This window comes from Carcharhinus amblyrhynchos, chromosome 9 (genome assembly GCF_965287045.1).
Source record: "Carcharhinus amblyrhynchos chromosome 9, sCarAmb.v2.hapA, whole genome shotgun sequence".
NCBI lineage: Eukaryota > Metazoa > Chordata > Chondrichthyes > Carcharhiniformes > Carcharhinidae > Carcharhinus > Carcharhinus amblyrhynchos.
In genome coordinates, this window is record NC_137332.1 from 71,808,442 (window position 1) to 71,823,315 (window position 14,874).

General features: G+C 43.9%; 1 protein-coding gene across 1 annotated transcript in view; it reads left to right on the plus strand.

Moving 5' to 3' along the window:
- The window catches only part of LOC145348583 (ral guanine nucleotide dissociation stimulator-like 1), a 141,986-nt gene that overhangs the window by 36,390 nt on the left and 90,722 nt on the right, over positions 1-14,874 (plus strand). The window contains exons 3-4 of the mRNA XM_080196771.1: positions 6,576-6,784; positions 9,800-9,877. Coding sequence (XP_080052897.1) covers positions 6,576-6,784; positions 9,800-9,877 — 287 coding nt within the window. The remainder of the gene's footprint in view (positions 1-6,575; positions 6,785-9,799; positions 9,878-14,874) is intronic.

Consider the following 14,874-nt stretch of genomic DNA (forward strand, 5'->3'; position numbering starts at 1 on the left):
AGTCATGAGTGAACCACATTGCTGTGGGCCTGAAGTTTCATGTAGGTCAGACCTGGTGAGGGTAGCAGAGTTCCTTCCCTAAAGGACATAATGAACCAGATTGTTTTCTATACAATTGGTGATTTTCCTCTCCTAGATTTAAGTGAATTCAAATTCCATCAGCTGCTCTGATGGGATTGGAACCCATGTTCGTTACAGCATGCGTCTAGGCCTCTGGATTAGTAATCCAATGACATTGACACTGCCACCATTCCCTCCATGCTCTTCACCCACCCCCCATCCCCCAAAAGAAAACATGTAATAAGGGTGGGTTATGTTCCTGACCGGGAATACGTACATTCAAAAGCCTATTGGCTGCCTTGAACCTAACTGGCTCAAAAATCCTCAACTCTTGATTCTCAATACAATTCAATTACCTCCTTGCTGCTTCCCACTGTCAGCTCACTGCCACTCCTGATTCTCCTGCTCAATGCTTCCCTTTGCTACTGTAAGCAAGGGCTTGGGACATGGATGGTGAGAGCAAGGGAGCAAAATGAGTTGCAAGTGTCAAGGCACATGGGGAATGTCAGGGTGGGAGGTGGCAAGCAGAACAGTCACAAAGGGAGATGCCTAGCAATAAACTGTGTCCCTGTTAAAATGAAAGAGCACAATTGGAACATCCTCTAATTTGACAAACTCACTCAAATGCATGTGTTAGAATGTACTTAAAATGGGTGATGCTTCCACACTGCTGTGACATTGCATTCGTTCTCCCTGCCACAGTTTGTTTCTTGACCCATCTTCAACCCTTTGACACCGTTGACCGGAACATCCTCTTCAATTAGTTTATTTTTCCATGTTGGTGAGACTGTTCATCACCATTGTCTCTAGTCTTCCACTGAGAACTTGACATCCATTTGTGGGATAAATACCAGCTGGGAGCTAAGTGGCTCATTGGAATAAAAGTTGTATGATCCTGCATTTCTGAGAGGCGCAAGCGGTGAGACAGTGACTGATTGCAGGGCCACCATGAAGTACAAGATTGATTTACAACAGAATAGTACACATTACAGAAATGAACATGTGCTGACTCCTGGCAAATTGATCTGTGGTTAACCTGGTGGTGCAAAGTATTTACTAATTGAAGAAATTGGTGCGATTCTGGCTAAAGTTGGTTTTGACCATGAGGAAAGTTAGTAGTACTGCTCTCTGCATGTACAACATCTCCAAAGGGCTTTCAGTACTAGCTCTTCTAGGAGTGCGCAGTAAATATAGAATAAATTTCAAATTTAGAATTGTTCTTCTTTTGTTAATTGTTGAATTGAAAACCAGCCAGGAAGAGTTGATAGAAAATGGAGAGATGAACTATCCAAGGACATTTAATGTTGAAACTTGCAGGTGGCTGGTGAGTTGGATGACTTGTTATTCCATTCCATCTCATCACTTCAATCCCACCCCTCCAAACTAATTTCCTTCAGGGTTATGAAGGGCATGTAATAAGTGAAAAGGATTCTGGAGATGATTGTAAATCATGGAAAGTATTTTTTTATTTAAATTTCCCCTTCCTGGATGTGGTACAGCAAGCCAGATATCTATGGGTAGCTCATACAGGTGTGAGCTTAAATAGAGTTCCAGCAGGCCATTTTACCAGGTGGGGGTGCAGCAGCAGGTCCAATTCTGTTGTTGTTCGTCCATCGTCATCAATGAGGACCTCAACACCATTAGTCATTTTGAGGCTGGTTGCGGTGTGTCTGAAGATGACTGATCAGGCCAATTTGGGCACGGAATATCCTGGCACATATTGGACAGACTTGTGTAGACACTGTAGTTGTTGCGCTGGTGGCTCTGGACTTGGTAAGAAGTCTGAGAACACCAGGTTTAAGTCCAACTGATTTATTTGATAGTAAACGCACAAGCCTCGAAAGCTTGTGAGTTTACTATCAAATAAATTGGTTGGACTTAAACCTGGTGTTGGCAGACTTCTTACTGTGTTTGCCCCAGTCCAACGCTGGCATCTCCACATCATGGCTCTGGACTTGCACAGCTTGCGCTTAAGTTGTGCCTCAGCAATACACCTTGCTTTGTGAGCTTGACAGCCTTTGTGGATGAGGCAGCACCAGGTAGGGCGGTTTTGTGCCAGCGTTTCCCAGGTGGTCACGTCAATGTCAAGCGACTTCAGGGAGGCTTTGAGCATGTCTTTGAAACGTTTCTTCTGCCCTCCATGCGAGCTTTTTCCAGCAGAGAGTTCTCCCAAAAAGGAGCTGCTTGGGTATGCGCTCGTCTGACATACGGATGACATGACCTGCCCACCGGGTCTGCACTCTCATCAGCAGTGTGTGGACTGATGGTAGACTTGCTCTAGGGAGAACTTCAGCACCTGGTACTTTGTCTTGCCATTGGATGTGTAATATTCTGCGAAGACAAGTCATGTGGAAATGATTGAGCTGTCTTGCACGCCTTTGATACACAGTCCATGTTTCACAGGCATACAAGAGGGTAGTGAGCACCATGGCGCTGTAGACCTTCAGTTTTGTTGCTGAGCTAATTCCTCGACATTCCCATATAGTGGAGCGCTGTCTACCAAAAGCAGAACTTGCCTTTGCTATTCTGCAGTTAACTTCTGCATCAATAGTCACTGCTTGGGAGAGGGTGTTGCCAAGATAAGTGAACTGGTCCACTGCCTGTAGTCTCTGCCCTTTGATTGTGATTATGGGTTATGTGTACGGTGCATGAGGACCAGGTTGGTGCATGACTTTGGTCTTTTTAATGTTGATGGTGAGTCCAAAGTTGTCACAAGCCGTGGAATATTTGTCCATACTGACTTGCATCTCTGGCTCTGCGCCAGCATACAGGGCGCAGTCATCGGCAAAGAGGAAATCTCTCAGAACAGCCTCCTTCACTTTGGTAATACCTTGAAGTCTCCTCAGGTTGAAGAGCTTCCCAACCACTCTGTACTTGAGGCTGATTCCAGCGACACTGTCCTAGAAGGCATCATTCAGCATGGCAATAAACATCATGCTGAACAATGTGGGTGCGAGCACACAGCCCTGTTTGATGCTATTGGTGACTGGGAATGCCTCAGAGGATTCTCCGCCATCCAGTACTCTGGCCATCATGGAACTGGCGTACCATCTGAATGAATTTGGGAGGGCAGCCGAACTTTGACATGATCTTCCACAGGCCTTGTCGGCTTACAGTATCGAAGGCTTTCGCGAGGTCAACAAAGGTTGTGTAGAGCTCGCGATTCTGCTCCTGACACTTCTCCTGAAGTTGGCACGCAGCAAAAATCATGTCAGTAGTCCCACAACCTTTGTGGAAGCCACACTGTGACTCTGGAAGCAGGCCCAGCTCCAAATGAGTGACCAGACGATTTAGCACGACTCTTGCAAGGGTTTTCCCTGTGATGGAGAGCAGCGAGATTCCTCAGTGGTTGTCGCATACTTGCCGATTGCCCTTCCTCTTGTAGAGGTGTATGATGGAAGCATCTTTAAGTTCCTGAGGAATGGATCCTTGCTTCCAAAAGGACAGGAACAACTCGGTGAGCTTCTCAATAAGTGCAGGACCAGCTTTATAGATCTCTGCGGGTATGACATCTGCCCCTGGGGCTTTGCTGCTGGATAGCTGGCTGACAGCTTTTGAGACTTCAGCTACTACCGGTGGGTCATCCATGGCACTGTTGATATCAACCTGGAGAACCCTGTCTATTTCCTTATCGTTAACAGATGACGGTAGTTGAGGATGGCTTCAAAGTGTTCAGCCCATCACTGCAGGATCTGAGCCTTCTCCGTAATGAGAGATGTACCATCTGTACAGAGGAGGGGGGGAACTCCCGAGAGATTGAGATCCATAGAGAGTGTTGAGGGCTTCATAGAAATGCTTCAAGTCATTTCTGTCAGCGTATCCCTGTATGTTATCTCCCTTGGCGCTCAGCCAGGCATCCTGCATTTTACACAGTTTATTCTGGACTGTCCTGCAAGCACTGGTAAAAGCATTTTTCTTGGCAGCTGAAGATGGGTCGTTCTGACAGACCCAATGAAGATGGTGCTTTTCAACAAGTAGAGCCTGTATCTCCTCATCATTCTCATCAAACCAATCGTGCTGTTTGCGGGTAGACAGTCTGAGCATCTTCAGTGCAGATGTATGGATATCATCCCTGAAGTGTTCCCAGTCGTCCCCAGCGCTGCCTGCGAGGTGTAGGTCAGCAAGCTTGATTTCTAAGTCTTCAGCCAGTGCTGAAGCTATGCTGGGGTTCTTTAGCTTGGCCGCGTTGACTCTTTTCATTACCTTGCTTCCTTGTGGTCGCCTCTTGCGTCTGATGCGGAGCCTCATTTTGGAGACGATGAGCCTGTGATCTGTCCAGCAGTCAGCACCACACATGGCCTTCATTAGTCTGACACCCTGCCTGTCTTTTCTCCTGACAATGACATAGTCGATAAGATGCCAATGCTTAGAGTCGGGGTGTGCATCCAGAAGGCCTTGTTACGGATAGGCAGACGGAAGGTTGTGTTGGTGATGAGGTCGTGTGCTGCACAGGTCTTCAGTAAGAGTAGGCTGTTACTGTTACACTTGCCCACTCCATGCCTCCCAATGACTCCCTGCCAGATTGCAGAGTCACACCCTACTCTTGCATTGAAATCGCCAAGCAAGATCAGCTTGTCGGTACTGCTCACTGCTGATAGTAGGGCGTCTAGTTCTTCGTAGAACTTGTCTTTCGTCTCGTCCGGGTTGTTCATTGTGGGGGCATAGGTGCTGATCAGGGTGGCTTGACTTCTGTTCTGTAGCAGAAGCTGTAATGTCATAAGCCGGTCGCTCGCACCCTTTGGTAGACTATCAAGTTTCCAAACAAGGTGACTCCTCACGGCGAATCCAACTCCAGCATCACAACGCTCATCACTGCTGCAACCACTCCAGAAAAATGTGTATCCACCTCCAGTTTCAGTCAACTGACCTACGTTGGCAAGACGAGTTTCGCTCAGGGCTGCAATGTCAATGTTGTACCTTGCAAGCTCTCTGGCAACTAAGGCTGTTCATCTCTCTGGTCTGTCTGCTGTAGGGTTGTCCAAAAGCGTGCACATGTCCCAAGAGCCAATGGTGAGCGGTGTCACCTTGTATTTTATTTTGTGTGTTCGACCTCAAGATGGGATCCCCGCCAGCCGCGATAAACTGGCCAGCGTGTAGTGAAGCAGGAAACGTTTAGGGCACCTTTTCTAGCCCCTTCCTCATCCTACAGAGGTGAGTAGTGCGTTCCTGAAGAGGACTGCTCAGCCGCCCACGTAGTCGCCGAGTTCCACTGCTGCTTCGGTCAGCAGAAAACGACCATTAGACCTGAGCCGCCTGCGTGCGCATCTGTGACTACAGCTCCCAGTGTATCCATACCTGCTGCTTCATCGCTTGCCCATCGCTACAGGACTTCAAGGGTTAAACAGGACACTGTTGATGATGATGGTGTCGAAACTAGCGTTTGATTTTGATTAAAGTGAGGGAGAGTTGTGCAGTGTCAGCCTCACTCTCTCTTCCGAATTCCCATCAAGATCCAGTGGCAAGACAAGACTCAAGACAGCTGGAGGTGGGACTAGGCACAGTGGATGACCAGGACGTCTTCTGTGTCTTGTCGTGCTCTTCGCGTTCCACGATGCTTGCACAGACCGCCTCTTGACCGTTGGACCTTCCATTGGTCTCTTCCGATCAATCCGCCGGACTCTGTCTTCACATACTGGGATAGACATCTCCCTGTCTCACTGAGAGTTGAGACCCGTCGGCTACCGGCTTGTCGAGGCCGTTGCCCGGGGTGTGGCTGCTGTCGCATGCAAACAGCTACAGGGAGCCCACAGGTGAGAGCTGCATGCCAGGTGGGGACAAAGGATGGACAAACAGCCCCAAAAGGACGCGATGTGTTCCCCCACCAAAGGTATTATCCCTCCCTGACACCTTGCTGCCCAACTGAGGCTTTTTTCTTCTCCTCCCCACTCATGAGTTTAATTGTGGAACCCCTTTGTCCTGCTCCAGCTGGACAGCTTTGGAACTTGGAACATTCTTGTTTGGTTCCGTTGGGAAGCTTTCTCTTTTGTCATCTACTGGGGATTACCCTCTGCATTTTTTCATGCTCCAGTACACTAATTCCTCCAATTATCAGTGAACTAGTCACATGCACATAATGTTTTGGCTTTAACTATTTTGTATGAAATGGTTTCCATAGTACATGAAATGACCAGTCAATGTCAAATAAGATTGAACAAAATCAGCCTCCCTTTCATTGTAACCACTTCCAACCTTGCAATGCATGCACTCTTATTGTTTATCCCTGATTTTGTTTCATTCTGTGATTGGTGACCAGGCCTTCAAATGCCAAATCCTTAAACTCTGGAATTCCTTCCTAAAACTCATGTTTTCCTTACCTCTACTGGTAAAAGACTCCTCTTTAAAAATGTATATTTCTGATCAAGTATTTCTCTTCAAGACTTGGTCTCAATTTCATTTAATAATGTTTCTGTGAGGCATCTTGTAATGTCTCTACAGTGCAAAATGTTATGGAAATGAATGTTCTTGTTGCTGTACTTTTGCGTGGCATTGACCTTTTTTATCTTTGCATCTTGTAGGTGGAAGGAAACGAGGTGCCTCCAGGTCACACCGTCAGTCAGTTTGAAACGCGTAGAGTCCGCACAATTAAGGCTGGGACCTTAGGGAAGCTTGTAGGAAATGTATTTACAGCTTTTGATAACAACGATTTCAGCTATATCAGCATATTCCTCTCAACATACAGAGCTTTCACTACTGCTGATCGTGTGTTGGAACTCTTGCTGGACAGGTGAGAACAATTAAGTGGCATCTTTTGTTTAATGGCAGTGGTAGAAAGGATTTTTTTGGTCAGGTTGTTATTTTTCATGTTGTTAATCTGAAGCTCATCTTCTGGAAATATCAACAGTCACTGGTCATGGACTGAGCATCCTGACCATGAGGTATGGGAACAAAATTAGACCATTAAGTCCACTGAATCAGCCCCACATTTCAATCATGTCTGATATGTTCCTCGACCACATTTCCCCTTTAATCTCCTTACCAATCCAAACCCATCATTCTTTGCCTTAAATACACCTGGTCTTCTGTGGTAACGAATTTCATAGATTCACCACCCTCTAGCAGAAGAAATTCCTCTTCTTCTTGGTTCTAAAGGGTCAGCCCTAAGTCTGTGCTCTCAGATCCCAGTCTCTTACAAATAGAAACATCTTCTCATCCACTCTATTCAGGCCTTTCAGAATTCTGTAAGTTTCAATGAGATTCCCCCCTCATCCTTATAAGTTCCATTTGAGTACAGACCCAGAGTCGTAAATGTTTCTCATTCATCAAGCTTTTCATTCACAAAATAATCCTCATGAACCTCCTCTGGACCCTCTCCTCAAGGTCAGTATATCCTTCCTTGGATGTAGGGCCCACAATTGCTTTCAATATTCCAAATGTGGTCCAACCAGACCTTGCCATGATGACCAGACACCTGTATTAAAAGTTTATTACCATTCCTGAGACTTGTTGTTTGTAGGTTATAGCTACCTGCAACAGGTAATATTCTGAATGTGTAAATGTCTGGAAGGGTTGGAGGATTAAAAAATAATTTGTTGTTGTGCCCAATGTCAAGTTTCTAAATTGAATATTTAAAACTAATCCTGATTAGAAAATCTGAGATGTTGGTCAAACCTGTTTATTACTGAAATATGCAAGATATCACAATCATTCTGCAGCAATGGCACATAAAATACTTTTTAAATGCCATCAGAGATAAGACTGGTTTCTCCTTGTCCTGTTCCCCACACTTACTGTGCTTCACAAGTGGTCAGTTGGGGTCACTGTGCACAACTCAGTAGTGGTGCTAGCCCGTGTGCCCCAACTGAGTTGATGACCTTTGTGTTCTGACTTTAGAGAAACAAACTGCATTTGGGGAAGAAGAGTTTACCAAATGTGCTATGGTTGGGAAAGCTTAAAATTGGCAAAACAACCACAGAAGATTTTTCTTGAAAGCTACGAGCTTGTGATCTGGTTTGCACTGTCTGCAAGGGTGTTGGAAGTATTAGTAACAATATGCTTGAAAAGGAAAGTATTGCATGGCCGTGTAGAAGGAGTGGAGTTTACGTATAGCAGTTTCAAGAGCTTACACAGGTCTATAACAGCCTGAATGTCCTTAACCGGTGGAGTCTATGATTTTAAGATAGAAAATGTCACTATGTTAAAAATGGTGACATTTCTCATCTCTTCCCTCTGTTTCCCCAAACATGTTTTCATGAATATTTGGGCACTGTTAAACAGGTGAATGCAGCAAAGGCACATATGTGAATATTGAGCAAAGATAATAGTTCAACACTAAGCTATAAAATGTTAAATAGGAATTAATAGAAAGAGCTTCAATGAACAAGACCAAGGCTTGAAGTTTTGAATCCTGAGTCTTCAGGGCTTTTCCATGGTTGGAAGACAATCCTAGATGCAAGCGCTTGTTTAAAATGACTTGATTTATGCTTTGTAAGAAATCACAAGTACGGAAACTTTGACCCTTCAAATGGAATTCTAAATTCTTCAGAAACGAATGCAGTAAACAGAGAGTAAGTTCAATCTAACAAGTCTGCTTCAATCAGAATGCAGGAGAGGTGGTGGATCATGTATAAAATATGAGAGGTAGTGGCACAGTGGATATCACTGGTTAGTAATCAAGAGAGTCAGAACAAAATCTGGGAATCCTGGTTTAAATCCCACCACAGCAGATGGTGAAATTTGAATTCAGTAAAAATCTGGAATTAACGATCTAGTGAACCAGATGGGTTTTACTACAATGGTTTCATGGTCATCAATGTCCTTTAGGGAAGGAAATCTTCTGTCTTTATATGATGAGCCCTACATGACTCCGGATCCACAGCGATTGTGGTTGACTTTCAAATGGCCTCTGAAATGGAGGGCAGTTACAGCTGGGCAATAAATGCTGGCCCAGCAATGCTCACAACCTGTAAAATGAATTTTTTAAAATGTTTTGAATCTTCAAAAGTGGACACTTTTCCTGACTATAGCAGTCACATTAAAGAAGCTATTAGTTGCCTTTAATATTTGTATCATTCCTAGAGATTTGAAAGCTTCTATTTTAAAAATTGCAACGTCACAATACCTTCAATGGAATGATTATTTAGGTCTTGGAGTTAAGGTTGATCTGGCACTGTTGGACAATGAAACAAGGATAAATATATTGAAAAAATGGATCATCTCTGCTGCACCCGCTGCAGCCTCATTTTTGGTGTCCTGTAAACTTCCTATGAAGGTTTTGAAGGAAATTATTCATTGCAGTCATACATCTAGAGTGACTTACAATTATAGAATCCCTGCAGTGCAGAAGGAGGCCATTTGGCCCATCTGGCCTACCCTAAGAACTATTCCTGTAACCTCCATTTGTTTACTCTGACACTTTTAATAACAGCCAAATGTCAATGCAACTGTTTTCATAACTTTTTTCCTGACCAATTGCTGGTGCAGAAACTGTGATAGTCTAAACTATGAGGAAAATCATAATTGTTTTCCAGGGGCACTTGCAGTCATCAGACGGCAAGTTCAATCCAATGTGTAACCACAGTCAGAAATTATAAAATATTAAAGAAATGAGTTTGCCGCTTCCTTCCACGTCTCCCTTGCACGCTCTGTCTCTTCCCAGTTGCTGTTATCCGTCTGGAGTGTGGCAGATCAGCTTATCAAGGGTTTAAATACCAAATCCTTAGTCTGCAAGGGTTCATTTTAAATGGCCAGATGCATATGCTTTTTGGAAATGATTTAATTTGTGCGTTTTGATGAATTGCAGGTATGGAAACCCCCACAGCCCCAACTATATTGCAGATGGAAATTGTACTTCTCCAGGAACAATTGCAGTGATCAGAGAGTAAGTTAAATTCTGCTTCATCCCAAACAATGCAAAAACAGAATTGCTGGAGAGACAGAAATTCTTGTAAGATTATGTGGCAGCAACTTTCTGAATGCATCTCATGGAAGTGCCATTCTGAACAATATCAACTGAATTAGAGACTGCTTGACACAGGAAAAAAATCTGTAATTTGTGATTGAAATTTTATGAACATCTGATCAAGTCTTATTGAGACTGTTAAGTGGGAGCTGATCTTCCTTCAGGCAATGGGACCCAAGGCTGCACGCTACCAATAGTGACCAGTTAAGAGACTGCAGCTGGGCCTACTATCCAATTTAGGATGCAGTCTAGTCTCAAGAGCTTCTGGTCCAATCAGATGGATGGCAAATTAACAGCCTCTCCTCCAGTGGCTGCTGAGGATAGGGCATCTCAATGATGGGTTGGGGGGTGCCAGAAACTTGAGAGATTGGTGGGGTTTAGAAGCTGCATTTATATGACAACAGAAACTGGTGCAGCAGCCCCTCAAGTCAGGAAGTGGTCCTCAGTTGGTATTGTAATTGGCTGCCCAGTGGTTTTGCCAAGCTGCCCAAGTGCCACACTTTTGGCAAATATGGCATAGCACTGGATAATGATTAGGCTAGACTCCTGATTACTCCCAGTATTTTGCCAAGATTCATACCCCCTGGCCCATCACCAATTATCCAGGAAAGTGCAACACTATCGACACAGCATCAAAACTCTTCAACGAGTAATTGGAAAATGATTTGCCCTTCAGGCATTGTTCACTTCCAGTGTCTGGTTATACCACAAAGTTCCATTTGAAATTTCGAAGATTTAAGAAAAAGTCACCATCTCATGCATTTATGAGTATCTTGAGTGTGATTTGTTTTATAAACCCTGCAGATCAAGATTTGAAATACTGCATCTTCAGTTCAAAGAGGTGTCACGGAGGCGGTGGGGGGGGGTGGTGGTGGCGGGCGCGGCAGCAATGTTTAATGGGTTAAATTTTGAATGCAAATACATGCTTAAACTGATGTGCTGTATGACTACAGCGATGAGGACTTTGACATGCCAAACTGTGAGTTAGTTTCAATGCCATGTTCTTCAGAAGCTAACTCAGTCAAGAAGTAAGCCTGATCCAATATCTGACTAAACTCTATTTCATTCAGAATCTGTGTAAAAGGGAATTGCTGGCTCTTCCTGTAAGAATCATGTAGGAACAGCTTCATATAATAGTGTAGTGAAAACCATTCCAGACCACAACACTGACATTACTGCCTCTCTCTGCATTTGCCTTATTCCTCGGCATTTCTAAATGAAAAATACATTAGTACAGAATAAAAGATGATGCATTGATGCAAATCAGCTGATCGAAGGTTGAAATATTGAATCCCGGAGTCTCCTGTTTTTGATATGAAGACCACTTGTGGATGCAAGCGTTTATTTAAAACCACTTTTCTTTGTGACCAATTGCACCTGCAGAAACTGTGACAGTCCAAATGGTGAGGAAAATGGAAATCGTGTATCTGCAGGAACCATTGCAGTAATTGGAAAGTGAACTTAATCTGATGTGTGACAACAATTCCTTCTTTCAGAACACCATAATGTAAATGTGAATGGCTGTGGAGCTAGCAGTTCCTACAGATAATGTAGGAACTTGCTCATAAAGGCATGTAATAGTGCAGCAAACATCATCTAGACCATAGCAATTACATGAAAGGAAGTGACTGAGGTCTGGCACAGTAGCACAATGGTTAGTATTGCTGCTTCACAGTCCCTGGTTTGATTCAGCTTGGGTTGCTGTCTGTGTGGAGTTTGCACCTTCTCCCTGTATCTGCTGTGGAATTCCCAGCCTCTGACCTGCTGTTATAGCTGCAATATCTATAAGGCTGGTCCAATTTAGTTTCTGATGAATTGTAACTCCCAGGTAGAGATTGTTGGGAATCGGCAATGATGATGCAATTGAATTTCAAGGGCGATAGTTGAAATCAAGTTACGAATGGTGCTGAATCATGTAAGGTCATCAGCTAACATGCCCACTTCTGATCTTATGGAGGGAAGGTCATTGAATGAAGTAGTTGAAGATGGCTGGACCGAAGACACGCACTCTTCTGAGGAACTCGCGCAGTGATGTCCTGGGTCTGAATTGACAGACCTCTAACAAGCACAACCATCTTCCTTTCTGCTGCTTGCAACTTCAGCCAGGGGAGAGTTTTACCCCTGATTTCCCATTGATTCCAGTATTGCCTGGGTTCCTTGATGTCGATGGCAATCACTTTGACCTTGTCTCTTGATCTCCATTCTCTGTGTCTGTGATGCGGCCAGGTGCTAAGTGACCCTGACTGAATCCAAACTGAACACTTGAGCACAGGTTATGCTGTATGATAGCACTGTTGATGGCCCCTTCCATCACTTCCCTGATTGAAAGTAAACTGATGGGGTGGTGATTTGCTGGGCTGCATTTTGTGTGCAGAACCTACCTGGGCACATTTCCACGTTTTTGGGTAAATACCAGTGTTGTCGTTGGACTGGGACAGCAAATTCTCAAGCAGAAATCTTCAATACTATTGGTGTAATGTTTCTGGGGTCCTTGCTTTGAGGTATCCAGTGACTTCAGATGTTTCTTTATGACATGAAGTGAATCAAATTTGCTGAAAACAGGCATTGATTATGCTTCGGTCATGGAGGCCAAAACGGATCATCTACTTGGCACTTCTGGGCAAAGATTTTTGCAAATACTGCTTCAGCTTTGTCTTTTGCTCAGATGTGCTGGGAGTGGAGATAATTGTGGACTCACCTCTCCAGTGAGTTGCTTAACTGTCCGCCACCATTCATCAAGAGATGTGGCAAGACGGCAGAGCTTGGCTCTGATCCACAGTCTATCACCTGCTGCTTATACTGTTGGGCAGCAAATAGCCCTGTGTTGTAGTCTCACCAGGCTGACGCCACATTTTTAGGTCATCCTGATGTTGCTCCTGGCTTGTCCTCTTGTACACTTCATTCAACTAGGGTTGACCCCCAGCTTGATTATAATAGTGAGGAAGTTGCCACACCATGAAGTGTGTGCCCTGTTCGACAAAACACAGGTGGTGTTTAAGGGGGGATGGGGGTTTTAATGGGTTGAATTTTGAATGCAAATACTTGCTTAAAATGACCTGCTTTATGACCACAGCCATGAAAACTTTGACAGTCCAAAGTGCGAGGAAGATAAAAAGTCATGTTCTTCAGAAACCAACTCAGTCAAGAAGTAAGTTTGATCCAATCTCAGACTAAACTCTGCTTCATTCAGAATCTGTGTAAAAGGGAATTGCTGGCGCTTCCTGTTAGAATCATGTAGGAACAGCTTCATATAATTGTGTAGTGAAAACAATTCCAGACTACAGCAATCACATTACAAAATTCACAAAATTGGATTTGTCCCGCTTTTTGTGCAAGATATCTGGGCAAGTTTCCACATTGCCAGGTAAATATCAATTCTGTAATGGTACTGGAACAGTTTAGCTAGGGCCGCAATTAGTTCTTGAGCACAAGTCTTCAATACTACTACTGGAATATTGTCAGTGTCCATAGCTTTTGCAGTTTTCACCGCCTTCAGCTTTTTTTTGATATAATGTGGAGTGAATTGGATTGGCTGGAGACTGGCATTTGTAATGCTGGGGACCATTGGAGGAGGCCGAAATGGATCATCTACTCGGCACTTCTGGTTGACGATTATAGCAAATGCTTCAGTTTTGTCTTTTGCAGTGATGTGCTGGGCTCCTCTATCATTGAGGATGGGGATATTTATGAAGCCTCCTCCTCCAGTAAGTTGTTTAATTGCTCACTGCTATTCACAGCTGTATGTGGCAGGATTGTAGAGGTTAGACCTGATCCTAAGTTTGCTGCTTAAAACTGTTAGCTCTCAAGTAGTCCAGTTTTGTAGTTTCATCTCATTTTTAGGTATCTCATTTGTAGGCTGCTCCTGGAATGCCCTTCTGCACTTTTCATTGACCAGGGTTGACTTGATAGTAATAGTAGAGTGGGGGATATTTCAGACCATAAGGTCACAGATTGTGGTTGAGTAAAATTCTGCTACTTCTGCTGATGATGGCACCTAGTGCTTCATGGGTTTTGAGCTGCTAGATCTCTTTAGCAGCGATCCCACTTAACGTGGTCGTAGAAGACACAACAATACTTATTGACTGATTCCATTGAGTTCAGACTTGTAGGGTTACCTGTCTCCTGATTACACCACGACCTCCAGTAGGTCTGGCCTGTCAGAGGAATGGTTATGGTTATGGTTAACGTCTGGGACATTACCTGTAGGTAGCATTTGCTGAGTATGACTACGCCAAGCTCTTGCTTGACCATTCTGTGTTACAGATTTGACGTACATTCCTAGATGTTAGTAAGGAAGGTTTTTTTCAGTAAGGAAAGCTGGGTTTGCCTTTGTCATTTCCAGTGCCGATGTTGATGCTGAATGGATTGTCCAGTTTCATTCTTAATTGACTTTTATGATGTTCTGTCACTTGCTGAGCCATTTCAGGGGCATTAAAGATGTCAACCGTATAGTTGTGTCTCTGGAGTAATATAGGCTAGACTTGGTAAGGTTGACAAGTTTCCTTTCCTAAAAAACCTCAGTCGACCAGATTAATTTTTACAATCCCGTAGTTTCATTGTCATTGATACTTTCTATTGCAGATTTATTAATTAATTGAATTTTCATGGTGAGATTTGAATTCATGTGTTACAGGGGATTAGCTCTGGATTACCAGCCTGGTAACATAACCATTCTTCTACTGTCTCAGATATATTACTGCTCTCAAAGCAAGGGTGTAGGTATATTGTAAGAGGATAATGTTGGGGGAGGACTGGTAGGGTGAGGGTAGAATAGAGATTGGGCGGTTATGTGTCAAATGCAATTCTGTGTGAACAAACTGCAGGAAGATGCTGCATATTGAGATGATATTGCAGCGCCTGAGTCTTTATCATGCTCAGCATTCACTGCGATAAAATTTGGCCTTCGGCTGTTGTGT